Source organism: Microtus ochrogaster, chromosome 10 (genome assembly GCF_000317375.1).
Source record: "Microtus ochrogaster isolate Prairie Vole_2 chromosome 10, MicOch1.0, whole genome shotgun sequence".
Taxonomy (NCBI): Eukaryota; Metazoa; Chordata; class Mammalia; order Rodentia; family Cricetidae; genus Microtus; species Microtus ochrogaster.
In genome coordinates, this window is record NC_022016.1 from 83,716,735 (window position 1) to 83,734,185 (window position 17,451).

The 17,451-nt window shown below is 42.3% G+C and overlaps 1 protein-coding gene across 11 annotated transcripts in view; it reads left to right on the forward strand.

Annotated features, from left to right (window-relative positions):
• Positions 1-17,451, forward strand: part of Kif1b (kinesin family member 1B) — a 144,018-nt gene that overhangs the window by 73,214 nt on the left and 53,353 nt on the right. For 10 of the 11 annotated variants that reach the window (XM_005353694.3, XM_005353693.3, XM_005353702.3 and 7 more), the window contains 5 exons: positions 29-108; positions 565-671; positions 1,288-1,371; positions 1,858-2,038; positions 2,169-2,241. In XM_005353694.3, the coding sequence (XP_005353751.1) occupies positions 29-108; positions 565-671; positions 1,288-1,371; positions 1,858-2,038; positions 2,169-2,241 (525 nt within the window). Of the gene's footprint in view, positions 1-28; positions 109-564; positions 672-1,287; positions 1,372-1,857; positions 2,039-2,168; positions 2,242-7,697; positions 9,183-17,451 lie in introns of those variants that run through there. The other variant, XM_005353703.3, reaches the window with a different exon arrangement.

Below are 17,451 nucleotides of genomic sequence, written 5' to 3' on the forward strand. Positions count from 1 at the left end.
CAAACTGATAATCTGTAAACTTTTTCAGACACCTCATCTTGTTAACCTCAATGAAGACCCACTAATGTCGGAGTGTCTGCTTTATTATATCAAAGATGGGATTACAAGGTAATTTACTTCTAGTTTGAGCCGCTTAATATTTTCTTTTCTTCTAGATAATTGGTAACTAAGGGAAATTGTCTAAAATTTGTAGGAATCTGCTATTTCTTCTTTCTGGAGTGATTAGAAATTACCTTCTCTTCTGTTCCCAGTTTTAAGTAGAACCAGTTAGGATGTAGTTTCCCTCTAGAAGAACCTGAATGAAAATTACCCTGTAATGACACAGATAGGTTCACTAGAGAACTTGGTTTGCCCTGTTTCCCTATGGTGTGTAAACACATCAGTGTGCTGATCTTGTAAGGAGGTTCGTTTTCCTTGAGAATAGAACTTGTAGTTGGGAGATCGGCTGTACAAAGCAGTGTGTTTTCGTGTGTATCCAAGATGCTCTTTGGGGGAAGCAGTTCATTGTTTCTAAGGGCTTTTTTGTGTCTGAATTTCCCTGGGAAACACTTTTCCCTTGTTCAGGGTTGGTCAAGCCGATGCTGAGCGGCGCCAGGACATAGTGCTGAGTGGGGCCCACATTAAAGAAGAGCATTGTATCTTTCGGAGTGAGAGGAACAGCACTGGTGAAGGTGAGAGTCTTGTGTTTGAATTTCTCAAGCACCGTTTCCTCTGGAGTACTCAAAATCCTTGAGACTTAGCATTTCCTATCTCTGTTAGTAAAATTTTTTTATCAACAAAATATTGAGAAATGGAGAGCCTGTGATGTTTATAAATGCCAGGGCAGACGTGGCTCCTTAGCATGAAAATGGCTAGGCAAAAGGAGCCCTTTGTTACCTGCCAGGGGATGAGCAGGATGCGGGCAGTTAGACTGGGTCTGAGTGTTAGCTGTTTAGTAGGGAGTAAGAGAAAAATAACTATACTAGATAGATAATGGGAGAACTGAAGAGTCGTTAATATTAATCTAGTAGAAATTATTTTTGTCTTAAAGGGAAGAGAAAGTCAATCTTGAATGAGTTCCCACCACAACCCAGTTCATGAACAGGCCAGCAGCTGACTAATGGATTTTGTGCTAGGCACTGACTTCTTTATCGGCTAAAATGCTAGCTGTTTGTGCATCATACTTAAGATTTCTGCTGTATCATACTTTATCAGGATTAATATTTTCCATTAGTCCTGATAGTGACCACTTTTTGTGGTTTGACTGCAGTAGTTTATGATATTAATGTCGGTTTGTATTCTTCCTAGTTATCGTGACCTTAGAGCCCTGTGAGCGCTCTGAAACATATGTGAATGGCAAGAGGGTGGCCCAGCCTGTGCAGCTGCGCTCAGGTGAGCCTGAGGAGGGGTCTGAAGTCAGCGACTGCTGCTCTTTATCTAAAGGCCAAGGTTACCTAGAATTTGTGTTTCTGTTGTTGCTTGCTTGTTTGATTGTTTTGTTTGTTTTTATTGTCCTTGAGACAGGGTCTCACTAAGTAGCCCTGGTTGGCCTGGAATTCACCTTGCAGACCTTGTGTTGGTGCTGGGATTTAATGGGTGGATCATCACACCCAGCTGAGTGTCTGTAGTCTTAGATTAAGAGAGTGAAATTATATTTCTGTTTTTGAGATAGATTTTCACTGTGTCGCCTGGGATGGCCTCAAAGTTGTAAATCTCTTGCCTTGACCTCCTAGATACTATTCATTAAAAATTGATTCTTTGGAACTGGGGCTATAGCTGAGTGATAAACACATTTGCTAGTACACACAGGGTCCTTGGATTTGACTCACAGCACTACAAAACAAATACATTTTTGTTCCTATTTCTGTTTTGTTATAGGGAACCGTATCATCATGGGTAAAAACCATGTTTTTCGTTTCAACCACCCTGAGCAAGCACGGGCCGAGAGGGAGAAGACTCCCTCTGCCGAGACCCCCTCTGAGCCTGTGGACTGGACATTTGCTCAGAGAGAGCTCCTCGAAAAGCAAGGGATCGATATGAAACAGGAGATGGAAAAAAGGTAACCCATAAGTGTTGTGCAGCCTGGGTGATGTTTGGAGCACATAGTGGCTTTCACGGCGACAGCTTGGGGATTTCACAGCGTACTCTTTTTTGGTATTTTGTCTAGAAGTTGTTTGTTTTGCTTCTAGGCTCCAGGAAATGGAGATCCTATACAAAAAGGAGAAGGAGGAAGCTGACCTTCTTCTGGAGCAGCAAAGACTGGTAGGAATCTGTCCTGAGCTATAGCTACTGGGAAGGGCAGTTGGCTCTCACACCTTCTAGCAAGCTCTCATTGGTGTCACACATTAACCGTCATTTTCTTAATGAACTGTCGTGTTATCTTCTGGCAATCTGGGTCTGGACAACATCTGGAGGGTACTATTTTGTACCTTTTATTTCTTAACATTAGATCTTCTGTCACAATCAGGAAGAAATAATGAGAGCTTTGATGATACCTTTGCCCTTTGGTAGCGCTTTATAGATGTGTTCCAACAGCGGTCTTTTGGATGATAATAACTGAATATTGAATTTGGTGGGAGTTTGCCTTGGTTTTGTTTCTGGCCACTTGATAGTACTAATTTTCTGCTCTTAGGCTGACATGGGATTGTTCTTGTGCTGGGCAGATTGTTTTTCGTTTTTTTAAAGTTAAACTGTGTCTAAAAGTGTTGCTGCACAGTTGCATGTGTTAATCCTCTTCTGTTCCCCTGCATGGAGTCTGAATTCTCAGGGAGGTTCTCAGTGGCTTTGGTGCTGCAGTGTGGTGGGGGCTGCACAGCCATCTCAGACAGGCTCACCTCCTTGCTCTGGGTTGAGAAAGGATTCGGGTGGACAGTTGGAAAGTCAGTTGCCCATCCCAGCTATAACAGGTTAGGAAATTGTGATGATAATTGATTTCCCAAGTTTTATAAAAATGTCTTATGAATAAATTGCTCTTAGTGGATTTTAATATTTAAAGCCAGCCATAAAGCTCTGATAGTAAGAAGTTCAGTAGTGCTGGATGTGGTGGTGGTGCACGGCTTTAATCCCAGTACTAGGGAGGTAGAGGCAGGAGGATTTCTCAGTTCAGGGCCAGCCTGGTCTACCTACTGAGTTCCAGGACTTCCAGAGTTACAAAGAGGGACCAAATACAATTGATACCACTTAAGAAGTTACCCTTTAAAAAAACAACAGCAACAGAGGGCATTAATGCAAGATCAGGGAGGAGAACTTTGACTTCTTCCCTTAACATGAAGAATAACGTATAAGTTACAGCTGTATGCCACACTCTGTTCTGCTGGAAAACCATTGCCTGCGGCCCATGAAAGCCAAGATGCTAAGTAAAAGCCTTTCTCAGAGCACTTGGTTCTTAACTTACTGTCTTCAACATATAGTGAGGCCCTCAAAAATATGGATTGGAAGAATAAATTAAGTGTTTGGAACAAGGTAATATCAGTGTTACAGTAAGAGTAGCTCTGGTGGCTTCCTTAGCTTTGGCTTTACGGCTAGGGCTTGAAAGCTTTGGCCATGAAGGGGCCTTTCATCGTAATCATAGTGTGCTCTAATAGCACTCTTCATGGTCAGACATCAAAGTGGAAAGGCGTTATGAGCACTGTTTATTAACAGTAGTGTCTTCCATTTGAATGTACATTGCTTTGTAATGTACAGAGAGCTTTAATGTCTGTCATCTTGACCCTCACAGCAGCTCTGGTAGATGTGTATGTAAATTAAGTGTATAACGTCGCCTTCAGTTTATGGTTGGGATCAGGACTGAAAACAATGTTGATGTGCATGCGCACATTTTAAAAATTTACCTCTGTAGTGGCCTTACATAGTCTTCTAACTTATATCTGTGCCTCTTGGTCACTGGGCATATGTTTAAAATATAGGTAGTGATTTAGGTCTGAGGTGGAATCTGCAGTTCTGAGCTTCTCAGATGTTCCCAGGTGATAGCATGCGAATGGCCTTGGGAACACACTGAGTGCACAGGCATCCCAGAGTAACTGTGTCTGGTGCGGTCCGTCACCGTGTTATGCCTTGAGATAAAAACACGGACAGAGCCCAATGTGGTGTCACAACTGAATCCAGCTACTACGAGGCTGAGGCAAGAGGACCCTGAGTTTATAGTAAAGTTTGCATAGTTCAGCAAGGCGCTGCCTTCAAATCTAAAACAAAGGAGCTGGAAAGGGTAGGGGTTGTGGTTCAGAAGGACAGGGATTACCTAGCATTCAGTTCTGAGGAAAGAGAAGAAGGCAGGGAGGAATGGAGAAAGAGATACTAATAAAGAGAAAGTAAATTGTCTTTAAGATGTTCTTAGTGTCGGTTTTTAGGGGGCCATCAATAGTCTGCAGGTAATGAGATTCTGGTTGTCATTTGTTCTGTGTATCTAATGGTAACCTAGGATAGTAAGAACAGCTCCCTACTGGCAAGGAAGTTGCTTTCCATTCATAAATCTCGCTTAAGTTTCTTGACTTTGAGAGGAACTGATATCTAACACTTGTAGCCTATGATTATCTAACAATACTGGTGGAAAATACACTTTTCATGATTCTCTATGTTGACCAATACAGAAGGATAAAGATTCAGAGGATATGAAGTAGTTTCACTAAATATTTTATTAAAATATTCATGTTTTTTAGATAGCAATTATCATCAAACATTTAATTCTATAATTTTTAAACATAGTGACAACATTAAAACTTGGAAATTCCGAGTCCACAGGATGGCTCAGTAGGTAATGGTGCTTGCCATCAAACTAAGAGCTAAATTTTACCTCCGGAACCCACATGGTGGAATGAGAAAGTTCCTTCGTGCATTTGTCTTCAGCTTCCACACATGCACCATGGCATTAGCAGGCTTTCAAATGCACGAGTATACATGCACATGCATGCATAGATACATTTCATAAGTTTTTAAAATTGGAATTGAGGACTTTTCTGTAATGATAGCTCCCGAAATGCACCTCACTCTTCTGTTTCTGAGCACTCCCTTTCAGTTAGTGCTTTTATACACCTGGTATCTTTTATCCTTCCTGTCTCTTTCTCGTTTACATATGTGCATTTGTGGGACTTTTCAGTGGGCCACTATGCACTCGCTGTATAATGATGGTAGATGGATCATTAGTGATGAGGGAAAAGTACAGTTGTTTGATTTGAACTTTTGTTTTTTTTTGTTTTTTTTTTTTTTCTCTCGAGACAGGGTTTCTCTGTAGCTTTTGGTTCCTGTCCTGGAACTAGCTCTTGTAGTCCAGGCTGGTCTCGAACTCACAGAGGTCCACCTGCCTCTGCCTCCCGAGTGCTGGGATTAAAGGCGTGCGCCACCACCGCCCGGCTGATTTGAACTTTTGAACTTATACAAACTATTATATTTCAATTTAGAGTTTAAAAGGTATTTGTTATTTCTCAAGTATGACACTTAAGTAATGATTAGAACAGTTGTTATTTCTTATATTCAGTAATAGTCATTTTATTCCTAAGCAGTTATAAAAAAAGCAGCCAAGAAAAAGGGTGATAGTGCTGTAGAAGAATCAAAGGAAAGTTGAATTCTATAAAATTGAGTGTGTGTATATATACACATGCACCATCCAAGACAGACGTGCTTTTCACTCTCATCTACTGATGTCCTGAGATTGGAGAGGTGACTCACTCAGTAGAGTAGCTGCTGCACAAACTAGAGACCTGACTTCAGTTTCCAGAACTCAAGGAAAGAGCCGGGCGTGGCAACTAGGCAGGTAGGTAGGTGTATCTCTAAAGTTCAGGGGCCAGCCAGCCTAGCTGAACTCGTGAGCTCAGAACATTGTCCTTGGACCTTCTCTCTGGGCACGCGTGCACACACAGGATTAGCCTTCTAGGTGAGCGCGCTGGCGCTGAACTCCACTTAAAGCTCCCACCGCTCTGCTGGTTTAAACTAAAAAGGAGAAGAGGGACAAGAGGCTGCCATGAGCAAAGGCTTTACTGTACAAACCTGAGGACTTGTCTGTGGCTCCCCCCGCACCCGTGTAAAACCCAGGCATGGAGTCATGTCTCTCTCTAACCTGGGGGAGGAGAACCATGTGAATTTGGGTCTCATTGGGCCCCAGGCCTGCACAGGGTACACTGAAAATGAAATCGTCTTGTGATGCCAGTTCACTAGTTTAAGCCTAGGTTTAAATTTTTTTCCTTGCATTTTGGAAAGAAGTAATGCTGTAGCTCAGATAACTGAAAGACAGCCCAAGTGTGTCCACGTCACAGAGCCAGACTCTTTTCTTTATGTTTGTTGGCAGCGTTGCCACTTAAAAGTGAAAGTCTCCGGACTGGTGAGATGGCTCAGTGGTTAAAAGCACTGACTGCTCCTCCAGAGGACCCAGGTTCAATTCCTAGCACCCACATGGCAGCTCACAGCTGCCTGTAACTCCAGTTCCAGAGAATCTGACATCGTTATACCAATGCGCATGAAATAAAGTTAAAAAAAAGTTTAAAAAAAACCTGACATATTGAATTAAAAAAAAAAAAAGGTGACAGTCCCCAAGCAGAAGTTTTCTAGGTAGAAAACATGAATCATTTTGTCTGTAGAATTTTTGTTGGTTGGTTTTTTTGTTGGAAGCAGTCTTGTCTACCAAGCCCAGGTTGTCCTGGAACTTGTAGCAATCCTCCAGTCTCAGACTCCCATGTGTTAAGACTCTATGTGTGAACTCCCAAGCCTAGCTTCTGAAATACTCTGTTAAACTAGAATTGTGGAGTGCTTTTTTAGCATATACAAGGCCCAAGCACCCTCTCCCAAGGAAAAAGTATAAAATACACTGTTACTTAGGAATTTTTAAATTATGTTTAATTTAATTTTTATTCTAGTAACTTCTCAAAACTTTAGAGGAAGGTTATTATTGATTTCAGTGTGTAAAAATAAAAATAGCCCATTATCCCTTTTTAAAATGCTTTGTTGGTCTCAGAGTAACAAACTTCAATGTACAAATGAAGTGGATTAATTTACTATGCAAAAGAAAAGGGCAAATCCAGTATCTGCTTCTAGAAGGATTAGTTCAAAATCCCCCCATCCAACAGAAAAGGGAATGTGGTTGATTAGAACCTTTATGTTCTGCAAATAGGAATTCTTGGCACTTTTAACATCGTCTCTGTTCGCTTCTTTCTCTACTTTCTTCTAACTTTTTCCTAGGGTTGCTCACTTTAGTAAAGCTAAACAAAACTTGGCATCCTGCAGTTTTACTAACCTTTGTTAATCTGCCTGCTCGTCACATCTTTGTGTGGCATCCGTGCTCACTCTTGGGGAAGAGATTCTGGAAGAAGCTACAGCAATAACCAAGGCAAATGTGGGGAAACGGCTGCATGTTGTTAGCATGTGTGGGACATGGGCTTTACATGTTTTCTGGGTGTGATGGAAGGGTTATCTCACACTAGTTCACGTGACTAGAGTGAGAGGCTGTCAACCCTCCAATAATGTGGTTCATTTACCTCAGAAAGTGGGTGTTTGGATCAGGAATACAAGCATCTTTAATTATTAGTAATCTACATATACATAAGTCTTAGTAGACTTCCCCATCTAGGTTTTGTTTTGATTTTTAGTTTTTTTTAATTTGTTTTTTAGTATTTTGTTTTATTTTTTAAATTTGGTTAAGGCATTTTGCTTGTTTTTTCTTCAATTTGATTTTCCTTTTTTACATTTTAATTTTGGTTATTTGGGGGCCATTTTTTTATTTTGTTTTTCCAAAGGACGCGGATTCTGATAGCGGGGACGATTCTGACAAGAGGTCCTGTGAAGAGAGCTGGAAACTTATTACTTCTCTGAGAGAAAAGCTACCTCCCAGCAAGTTACAGACCATTGTTAAAAAGTGTGGCCTCCCCAGCAGTGGAAAGAAACGAGAACCGATTAAAATGTATCAAATCCCTCAAAGAAGGCGTCTGAGTAAAGATTCCAAGTGGGTCACCATCTCAGATCTTAAGATTCAGGCTGTTAAAGAGATTTGTTATGAAGTTGCCCTCAACGATTTTAGGCACAGTCGACAGGAGATTGAAGCCTTGGCCATTGTGAAAATGAAGGAACTTTGTGCCATGTATGGAAAGAAAGATCCCAATGAGCGGGACTCTTGGAGGGCAGTGGCCAGGGATGTCTGGGACACTGTTGGGGTAGGGGATGAGAAGGTGGAAGATATGATGGCCACTGGGAAAGGTGGGACAGATGTGGATGACCTCAAGGTTCACATAGACAAGCTGGAAGATATTCTGCAAGAAGTCAAAAAGCAAAATAATATGAAAGATGAAGAGATCAAAGTCTTAAGAAATAAAATGCTCAAAATGGAGAAAGTCTTGCCATTGATTGGCTCTCAGGAACAGAAAAGCCAAGGAAATCAGAAAACAAAAGAGCCTCTTGGTGCTGGTGCTAACAGCATCTCTGATAATGGAGTCAATAAAGGAGAAAGTGGAGACCTTGGCAAAGAAGAACGTGTTTCCCAGCTGATGAATGGGGATCCAGCTTTTAGACGTGGGCGGCTACGCTGGATGAGGCAAGAGCAAATCCGTTTTAAGAACCTGCAACAGCAGGAGATAACAAAACAGCTTCGTCGGCAGAATGTACCCCACAGGTTTATCCCTCCTGAGAACCGGAAGCCCCGTTTCCCCTTTAAGAGCAATCCTAAACATAGAAACTCTTGGAGTCCTGGGACACATATTATTATAACAGAAGATGAGGTTATTGAGCTGAGAATTCCAAAAGATGAAGAAGGAAGAAAAGGAAATAAAGAAGAAAGCCAAGAAAAAGTTGGTAGAGCACCTTCTAAAGACCCCCAGTCAACATGGGGCTCCCAGGGTACAAGAAGTCAAGATCATATCCAAGTTAGCAAACAGCATCTTAACAATCAACAACCACCACCTCAGCTACGTTGGAGAAGCAATTCTCTCAATAATGGCCAACCGAAAAATACGCGCTGCCAGGCAACTGCCTCCTCAGAGTCATTAAACTCCCACAGTGGCCACCCCACCGCTGACCTCCAAGCTTTCCAGGCCAAGCGTCATATTCACCAACACCGTCAGTCTTACTGTAATTACAACACTGGAGGTCAGGCAGAAGGCAGTACAGCCAATTGCTGTCAAAAGCAGACTGACAAGCCCAACCACTGTAGCCAGTTTGTGACACCTCCAAGGATGAGGAGACAATTCTCAGCACCCAATCTCAAAGCTGGTCGAGAAACCACAGTATAAATACATTACTGGACAAACTTGAAACTGTAGCAAAGCAAACAGGCAGTGTTAATGTTAGCTCATGGATTGTGTCGGTGCATTATGATTTTAATGTTACGTTCCTACAAATACTAACTGGTTTTTATTGTTAAAGTGTAAAACACTGGTAAGCGTTTTTGACACCTCACTTTGGCTTGTGTATTATCAGTGGGCAGGTTCTAGAATTTGGTATAAAACATCTAGGCCCTGGTTTTTGTGACACTTCTCTCCATGGTGCCTAGATTACTAATGCACTTACACTGGTTTGTCTTATTTTGGTGTAAGTTTTGTTATTTTTTTATAGTACTTTAGAAATTGATTTGATATTCAAAAAGACCTGCCACTTGGTTTATGCAAACAAACATTCAAAAGAGGACTTTGATATATACAATAAGTGCCTCTTAGTCCCCATAAACATTAGAAACTGGCTTTAAAATAACACGTAACTGTGTGGCCACAGCCTAAGATTTCACCTTAATGTCTGGTCTTCTCATCAAATACAGTTGGCATTTTTAGACGCTCAAACCCAAGCTCTTCAGACAGACTTTGTCCTGCGCAGCCTTACATTGTCATCTTACTCTCTATTTGTAAAGAACTAATTCAGTTTTCTTTTTTTCTCACACAAGGGTTCTGTGTAACCCTGGCTGTCCTGGAACTCACTCTGTAGACCAGGCTGTCCTCAAACTCACAGAGATCCACCTGCCTCTGCCTTCCGAGTGCTGGGATGAAAGGCATGGCTACCACTGCTGGGCCCTGACACAGTAATTTTAGTATATCAGAACATATGTAAAACTTGCTGTGACTCTGAAATCTTTAAATTGGCACTCTCTGGGCTTCTGTTTGATTGTGTTTCCAAGTTTACTATCTCACATATAGAATGAACTGTATTTGCTAAAATTATGCCAGCAGAAATACCAACAAAAATTTTATTATGTGCTTTGAGCAATGTGTATACGTTTCTAAGAAGATTATCTGGTGAGAGAAGGAGATTGGACATGGGAAGAAGGCTGAGTCTCACCTCTTCATTGCCTTTTCCAATAACTGATGAGCTAATAAAAATGAACTGCGGTTGAGTCTGGAGATGACACATGTGGTCAACTGTTGTTTGCTCACAGATACTCAAGCAAGGAAAGATGAGTCCTGATGAACTGTCAATACCTCACTTCGCCATGTTGTGGTTGCATTTGCCTCAATGGAGAATTCTCTTTAAATAGAGAACGAAAGACAGAAACAGTGGATTTAAATGGAAGGAAAGAATGGCTTTCTATATACGTTCTGATCTCTTGGACTTGTCAGAAGCTTTCCTAAGAGTCAGCTTGAAGAGCTAGAGATTACCAGACTTGACAGTGTTGAAGATTCTAGTCACACCCAGGCATCTGCCAAGCATCTGTCTCCCCACAGTGTGAGAACTTGCAGCCAAGAGCCTCCAGGGGGCCTTCTAACCTGGGACTGTGTGCTGGTTTTTTGCTCTGTGTGTGGGTGCTATGCTTTATTAGAGCCTTACTTTTCATTGTAGCAGGCTTTTTTTCCCTCTTCTAAGAAAATGTCTTAATGCACAGAAAGTTGCTTCCAACTTTTTTTTTCCTTAAAAAAAAAAAGAATTTGGGGAGCTAGAGCTAGAGCAGCTCTAGTCTTCAGTGGAAGTTTGTATGGCAGTTTCAGCGGGTGAGTGATACCTGCTCTGTGTTGACTTCCTTGAGATGACAATCTGTGCCATTGGCTTGAATGTACTCTTGGCGGCTACTTCATGTCAGTCACTTCAAATCTGTGAAAATCTACAGTTGTCTTTTCTTTTCCAAACATAATTATACTGACTTTTTTTTTGTCAAGAATTTCATTTTCTAAAATTAAAAGTCGTAATTTCTTAGGTTCCAACTCTAGCAAAAACTCCTTGAAATAACATATTTCAGGTCCACAGAGTTTGGCTTTTAGTTATAGATAAAATACTCACTTTACTACTGAGCACTAGAGCCGGTTAACTTGCCACTGTTGACATTGAAATAGAGCGCTCACACTGTCATGTGAGATGTGGGAGCGGGTAGGCCCACGGGGTAGTCCAGAGAGTTAATGTTGTTCTTTGCCTGCTACCCTAAGTGCCCTCATATACTGAAATGGTAAGACATCTAAAGGAGCCCTTCATTTTTAGGTGACCAGGAAAGAAATGAACCAAGGCTTGACTGTTAGCCATGTCCTCTCGTGCATCTCAGAGTACTTACCATAGAAAACTGTGTGCACAAATTGCTTGATTGATTCACAGACAGATATAGCACCACCATGGGTCCTTATTACTTTGTTAAGACAGAGTCTCACTGATTTTCCCACGTTGGCCTCAAACTTGCCACCCTCCATCTGCCTCAGCTTCCCCCAGTTGCTGGAGTTGGAGGTTTGTGTCACCAGGGTTAGCTTGGTGTTTTTTTTTCTCCTTTGTTTTGTTTTGTATTTTAAATGGTGGTATCTCTCCTTCAGCTTAAATTAAACAAGACCAAAGAGAAATTGTCTTCATCAAAGCATTGTTTGATTATGAAAATATTCCTAGTGTTATCATTGTGAAATGGGGGAAAGTGTTTGTGCTTGGGAAATTAGATAATGATCTGGCATTACTGGGACTGAGTTTTCCAGACTAGAATGTAATTCTGTGGACAGTTAGAAAATCCGGTTAATGAATTTAAACCAAAGGGCCTTTCCTTTATTCTTGCTTCTGATTCTTCTAGTACAGCAAATTGTTTATTACATTGAAGTGACTTGAAGTGACCTTTTGTGCTTAAGTGTAAGATACTAAAAACAAAACACCGACTTTGCCTCTCCAATGCCTGGATTTGTAAATGCTATCAGATTACACAGGCTTCCTGTGGTCAGCTGCTGTACCTGGTGCCTTACTGGTCCTTTGTTGACTTGCCTTAATGGTTTACACAGAAGCCCAAGAGGAGGAAAAGCTTCCTGTAGTCTGTGTACCATCATGAAGGAGGCTTAGGTTCAGAGCAAAGCAAGCATGGGTTCTGCATCGTTAGGGACAAATTCATTACAAACAATTTTTATAATTGTCTGGCTGATGTCATCTTCCCCAGATTTTAAAATCTGCTCTAGGTAGACTTAGCTTGGTCCACTTTAGGGTGTGGAATGTGTTGTTTTTCTTATCACTGTAAAAAGAAGTTGTGAATCTTCTTGTGGATGAACTGTGGTTTTTCTTCTCAATTTCTTAAAACAATGCTTGAAGATTGTCTGAGTGTAAGACCTGCCTTTTCAGAAAGGGAGAGTTAGTTTGTAATGTTAAAAAATAAAGTCCTCAATAAATAAAAGTTGAAATGCTCTTGGAAGTGTGCTTTATCTCTGTGTGGAGGAGGGAAGTGAAACAAGACTATGCTGACTAATCAGTCTCTCCGGACCCGTATTTACTGCCCTTTCTGCGGAAGGTAGTTGCATACCAAGTATCTTTTTTAGATATATTTTGTATGGACCTTTTTAGATCTATTTTGTATGGATTATTTTCAAGCTTTTGTATTTAATAGCCTTTTCTATTTTGCAAAATTTGTGGCCACGGAATGTAGCTAAGTGGTATGCTAGTGCTTAACCTATTACACAAAGCCCTGGGTTCTATCTCTAGCGCCACAAAACAACAAGAAAACAAGTAATTCAGTCTTCCCTGGGAACTTTAGATGAGCGAGAGTAATACTTTTTGATTTTAGTTTGTATTAAATGTTTCCATTTTTTTTTCATATATAGTTATGGTTTGAAATTCCCTGAAGTGATGAACCATTTCTCTCCCCTTTAACCTCCGCTTTTCTCCACTCGGATTATTGTTAGTTTGCTAAAGATGAAGCCGGACAAAGCAGAATTTCATTTTGTTTGTTTGGTGGGCCATTGGTCTTGTTAAAAATCTTAGCCAAGCCAAGGGCTGTAGAGAGAGCTCAGCAGTTAAGAGCACTGGCTGTTCTTCCAGAGGACCTGGATTCAATTCCCAGCACCCACGTGGCAGCTCACTCCTATCTGCAACTTAAGTTCCAGTGGGCCTGACACCTTTACACAGACATGACTTTAAAAAAATTTGGACCTAGCAGCTTTTTCAAATTGGAAAATAGCACAGCTGTGTATTGCAATTTAGAACACAACTTATGCAACTGATATGCATGAGACATGCTAAGTGTGAATTGTTCCGGGCCAGGGCTCATATTTCCCCTTCAAGTACTTTGTATTTCTCTGCTCTGGGAGAAACTAGTGGAGTTTCCAGGAGCACGCGTGTCCTAGGACCCAGGAGTGATTTAGGTGCAGTACAGTATATGCGGTGGTGTCTGTGTGGGCAGTCACATCTGGAGAGGATAGTGGTAGGACCAAAGCCTTAAGCCAAGGGCAAGCCCCACAGCAGAACCGAGGATTTCCCAAAGTAAAAAGAATAATAGGGGGAAGGATCCAAATGGAAGAGACCAGGATAGGACTGGGGAAATGTGGATTACTTGGGATGGTCAGATGGCCATATTTGTCATGGTGGGCAAAAGACGAGATTGGAAGGAATGAGGGTCAAACTGTCAACCCAGTGGCAACTTGGAGATCCCTTTATTAGATCCATCTTTTTAGAAAGCCCACTGTGGGCACAGAATAGAGCAGTGATTCTCAGCCTGTGGGTTGCGACCCCTTGGGGTTGAATGTCCTTTTCACAGGGGTCACATGTAAGATACCCTGAATAGCAGATGTTTACATTTGGTCGCAACAGTGACAAAACACAGTTATGAAGTAGCAGTGAAGTAATTTTATGGTTGGGGGTCACAACAACATGAGGAACTGGATTAAAGGGTCACAATGTTAGGAAGGTTGAGAGCCGCTGATAGATAAGGCAAATTGTAGGCAGGCCAATTCAGAACCATGCAGGCCAGTTGGGAAGTTGCTGCTTGGTTCAGGTGAGAAAGAGTGCTTGTCTAAGCAGTGCCAGGAGGGAGAGGAAAGCCTTAGAAGCAACGGTGTAATAAATAAAGCTTGCCTGAAGATCAGTGCAAAGCCACCCACACTAGTCAGCCATACAGGCCAGGCGGTGCTGGCACAAGTCAGCCATAGAGGCTGGGCAGTGGTGGTGCACTTTTTTTTTTTAAAATTGTTTTTTGAGACAGGGTTTCTCTGTAGCTTTGGAGCCTGTCCTAGAACTCTCTCTTGTTGTGCACACCTTTAATCCTGGCACTAGAGATGAATATAAGATGGGAGGAGACAGGAGCTCAGGGCTCAGTTGGCCATTGGAGATTTGGTGGAGAGCCTTGCAATCTGCAGTCACGTTGAGAACAGGATTGCCCCTTTGTTTGTCTGAGCCCTGCTAGAGGTAAGAATGCTAGTGACTTGGCTGCTCTGCTTTTCTGATCTTCAGGCAAGCTTTATTAAAACACAAATAAAATATCACTGTATGGTGGCTCACTCCTGTCATCTCAGCACTGATGAAACTGCCACAGGGAGATCTCCTGGGCCTCTCTTTCTCTCGCTCCAAAAAAAGAGGGGGGCGGCTATACGGGGCTGGCAAGATGGTTCTGTGGTTAAGAGCACTTGGTGCTCTTGCAGAGTTTACAGTTTCAAATCTCAACATCCACATGGCTCACAATCATCCATAACCCCAGTTCCAGTTCCAGGGATCCAACAGACAGGCAAAGCATTCATATACATAAAATAAAATAAATAAGTCTGAAAAGATGTCTTGCGATGTGTTAAAGATCACTGGGGAGCAGACATAGGTTTGAGATTATCTTCCTCCTGATGAGGGGCACGTTTAGATGTGACAAGGTGTGAGGTGTCGCCTGGGATATTTATGTACCCCTTCTTGTGATTCCTTGTTGATTATATCTTGTTGTTTGAAGCCAAGCTTCTGTTGTTAATAACTGCCCACCCAGAAAACTCAGGGTAGGGACTTTGATTTTGTCTAAATTGTCATCTTAGAGACACCAAGCTGTGTCACCATCGCCTCTCACCTCCTAGCCTGACCTGTGCCTACTCTCACGTCTGCCTTTCACTGCCCATGCTGTAGCCAGAGTCATCTGAATCCGAGTTGCTTCCTGTCAGTGGCCTCTTGGGCTTTCCATTGTACTTTTAAGCCTGAATTGTGGTGGTGTTTACAAGGTTTTAGATATTGTGCTTATTTGCCGACCTCTAAGCTCACGTCTCGACAACATCATAGCGCAAATGCCACCGGCCTTTTATTTCTCCTCAGTTAACGTTCTCACAACAGCAGCTTGTTTCCTGTCATGCTTATCTCTTCCAAATCTTTGCTTCTGTGCCATTCTTCCTACCCCAGCTCACCCCAGCCAGGCACTGTGGCACACACCTTTAATACCAGCAGTTGGGAGGCAGGGGCAGACCGATCTGGATTGAGTTCGAGGCCAGCCTAGTCTACTTAGTAAGTTCTAGGACAGTCAGGGCTACATAGTAAGACCCTGTCTCAAAAGAAATAAATGATTTTTTTAATATTTATTTATTTATTATGTATACAATATTCTGTCTGTGTGTATGCCTGCAGGCCAGAAGAGGGCACCAGACCTCATTATAGATGGTTGTGAGCCACCATCTAGTTGCCGGGAATTGAACTCGGGACCTTTGGAAGAGCAGGCAATGCTCTTAACCTCTGAGCCATCTCTCCAGCCCCATAAGTGATTTTTTGAAATGGGGTCTCATGTGTGGCATTTAATTTTCTGTATAGCTGAAGGTGACCTTGAACTTGTGTTCCTCCTGCCTCCACCTCCCTAGTGCTCACATTGCAGGCTTGCACCAACACACCTAGTCCATACAGTGATATATATATTTTTGTTTTCTAGACAAGTGGTCTATCAACTCACATTATTCTACTAATTACAACCTGTGATTAGCCTGTCTATACACTTGCTTGGTTCTTTCGTGCAGATGTAAGCTAACAGAATGAGGGCCTTCTCTGTTGTGTTCATTTCACCAGCCATCTGTGCACACAGGACTCTGAGCAGTCGTTCCTGCGTATAGTGTCACAGTGTCTAGAGTCTTGTGAGAGCAGTTGATGTGTCCACCGCCAAAATTAATTAGGTCTCTCTGGCATGAGACCTAATCGTTTGCATCCAGAGTACCTAAGTGATGTCTGATCCCTTAAGCACCTTTGAAATCCAAAACTGTTGAGGTAGAACTGGGGTTGCAAATCATTTTCTAGTAAAAAGCCAGATTGTAACACTTTAAAATTGGTGTTGGGATGGAACCAGATGGGGCTTTGTGTGTGTGCTGGAGTCTACTCCTAGTCCTTAGTAGTGCTTTGAGCTTTGTTGACCATGTGGTTAGGTGTCTGGATCCAGCCCAGAGGCCATGGTGTGCTGGTCTTTGATCTAAAAGGCGGTCGTTTTTGAGTCCTTTTGATCTAGAAGATGAGGACATGACTGCCTCTGTCTGGAAGAGAGATATGTGTCAGATGCTCGGATAGGAAATGACAGTGTGATCCCTGTGCTTGAGAAATTCAGAATTATGGAGAAGCAGCCACTGGACAGATAACCACACTGGTTATCAGTACTGTGTGACCAGCCAAGAGAGAAATGTAGGATGCTGTAAAAGGTCTGACAGGTGCCTCTAGGAATGCAAGCATCCTCTCCTGTCCCTCGGCTGACATTGGTTTCACTTCACTTTTCCTACCACTCCATCTGAAAGTGTCCCTTCATCCCTTTCTTCTCCCCGTCTTCCTCGTCTGTCTTCTACCTTGCTGTCTATTCTCCAGAATGCTTTTCTCTACCAAGGTTAGAGTGTGGGAATGTCCACTGTTTGCCGTCTGTTTTCCCCCCACCTACGGGCCCTTTTTCTTACTAACCTCTGTATTTGTAGCATCAGATTCTTAGTAGAAAAACAGAATACATATGTCTCGAGGTTAGAGAGATGGCTTAGAGGTTAAGAGCTTGCGGCTGCTATAGAGGACTGGAGATGGATGTCTAGCACCTATGTCAGACAGCTCACAGTCACCTGTAGCTCTAGCCAGTGTCACCTTCTGGCCTCTGAGGGGCACATGCACACATGTGCACACTCATGCATGCGTGCACATGTTCGTGTGTGCACACGTGCGCACACACAGATATTGTGACTCTATCCTTGGAAGCTCATAAGTGGCTAGGTTTGGAAAAGAACTTCAATTCAGAAAATGGTTCTTCTATTGAACTACCAAATTCTGGTCAGAATTTAGTTGGAGGTTGGTATTTTCCCCATTCTGAGTGTCATGAGAGATCATTTATTCCCACTAAATCCTCGCGAGAACCTCTGAAGAAAGCTGCCCTCACACCTTAGCTGGTAG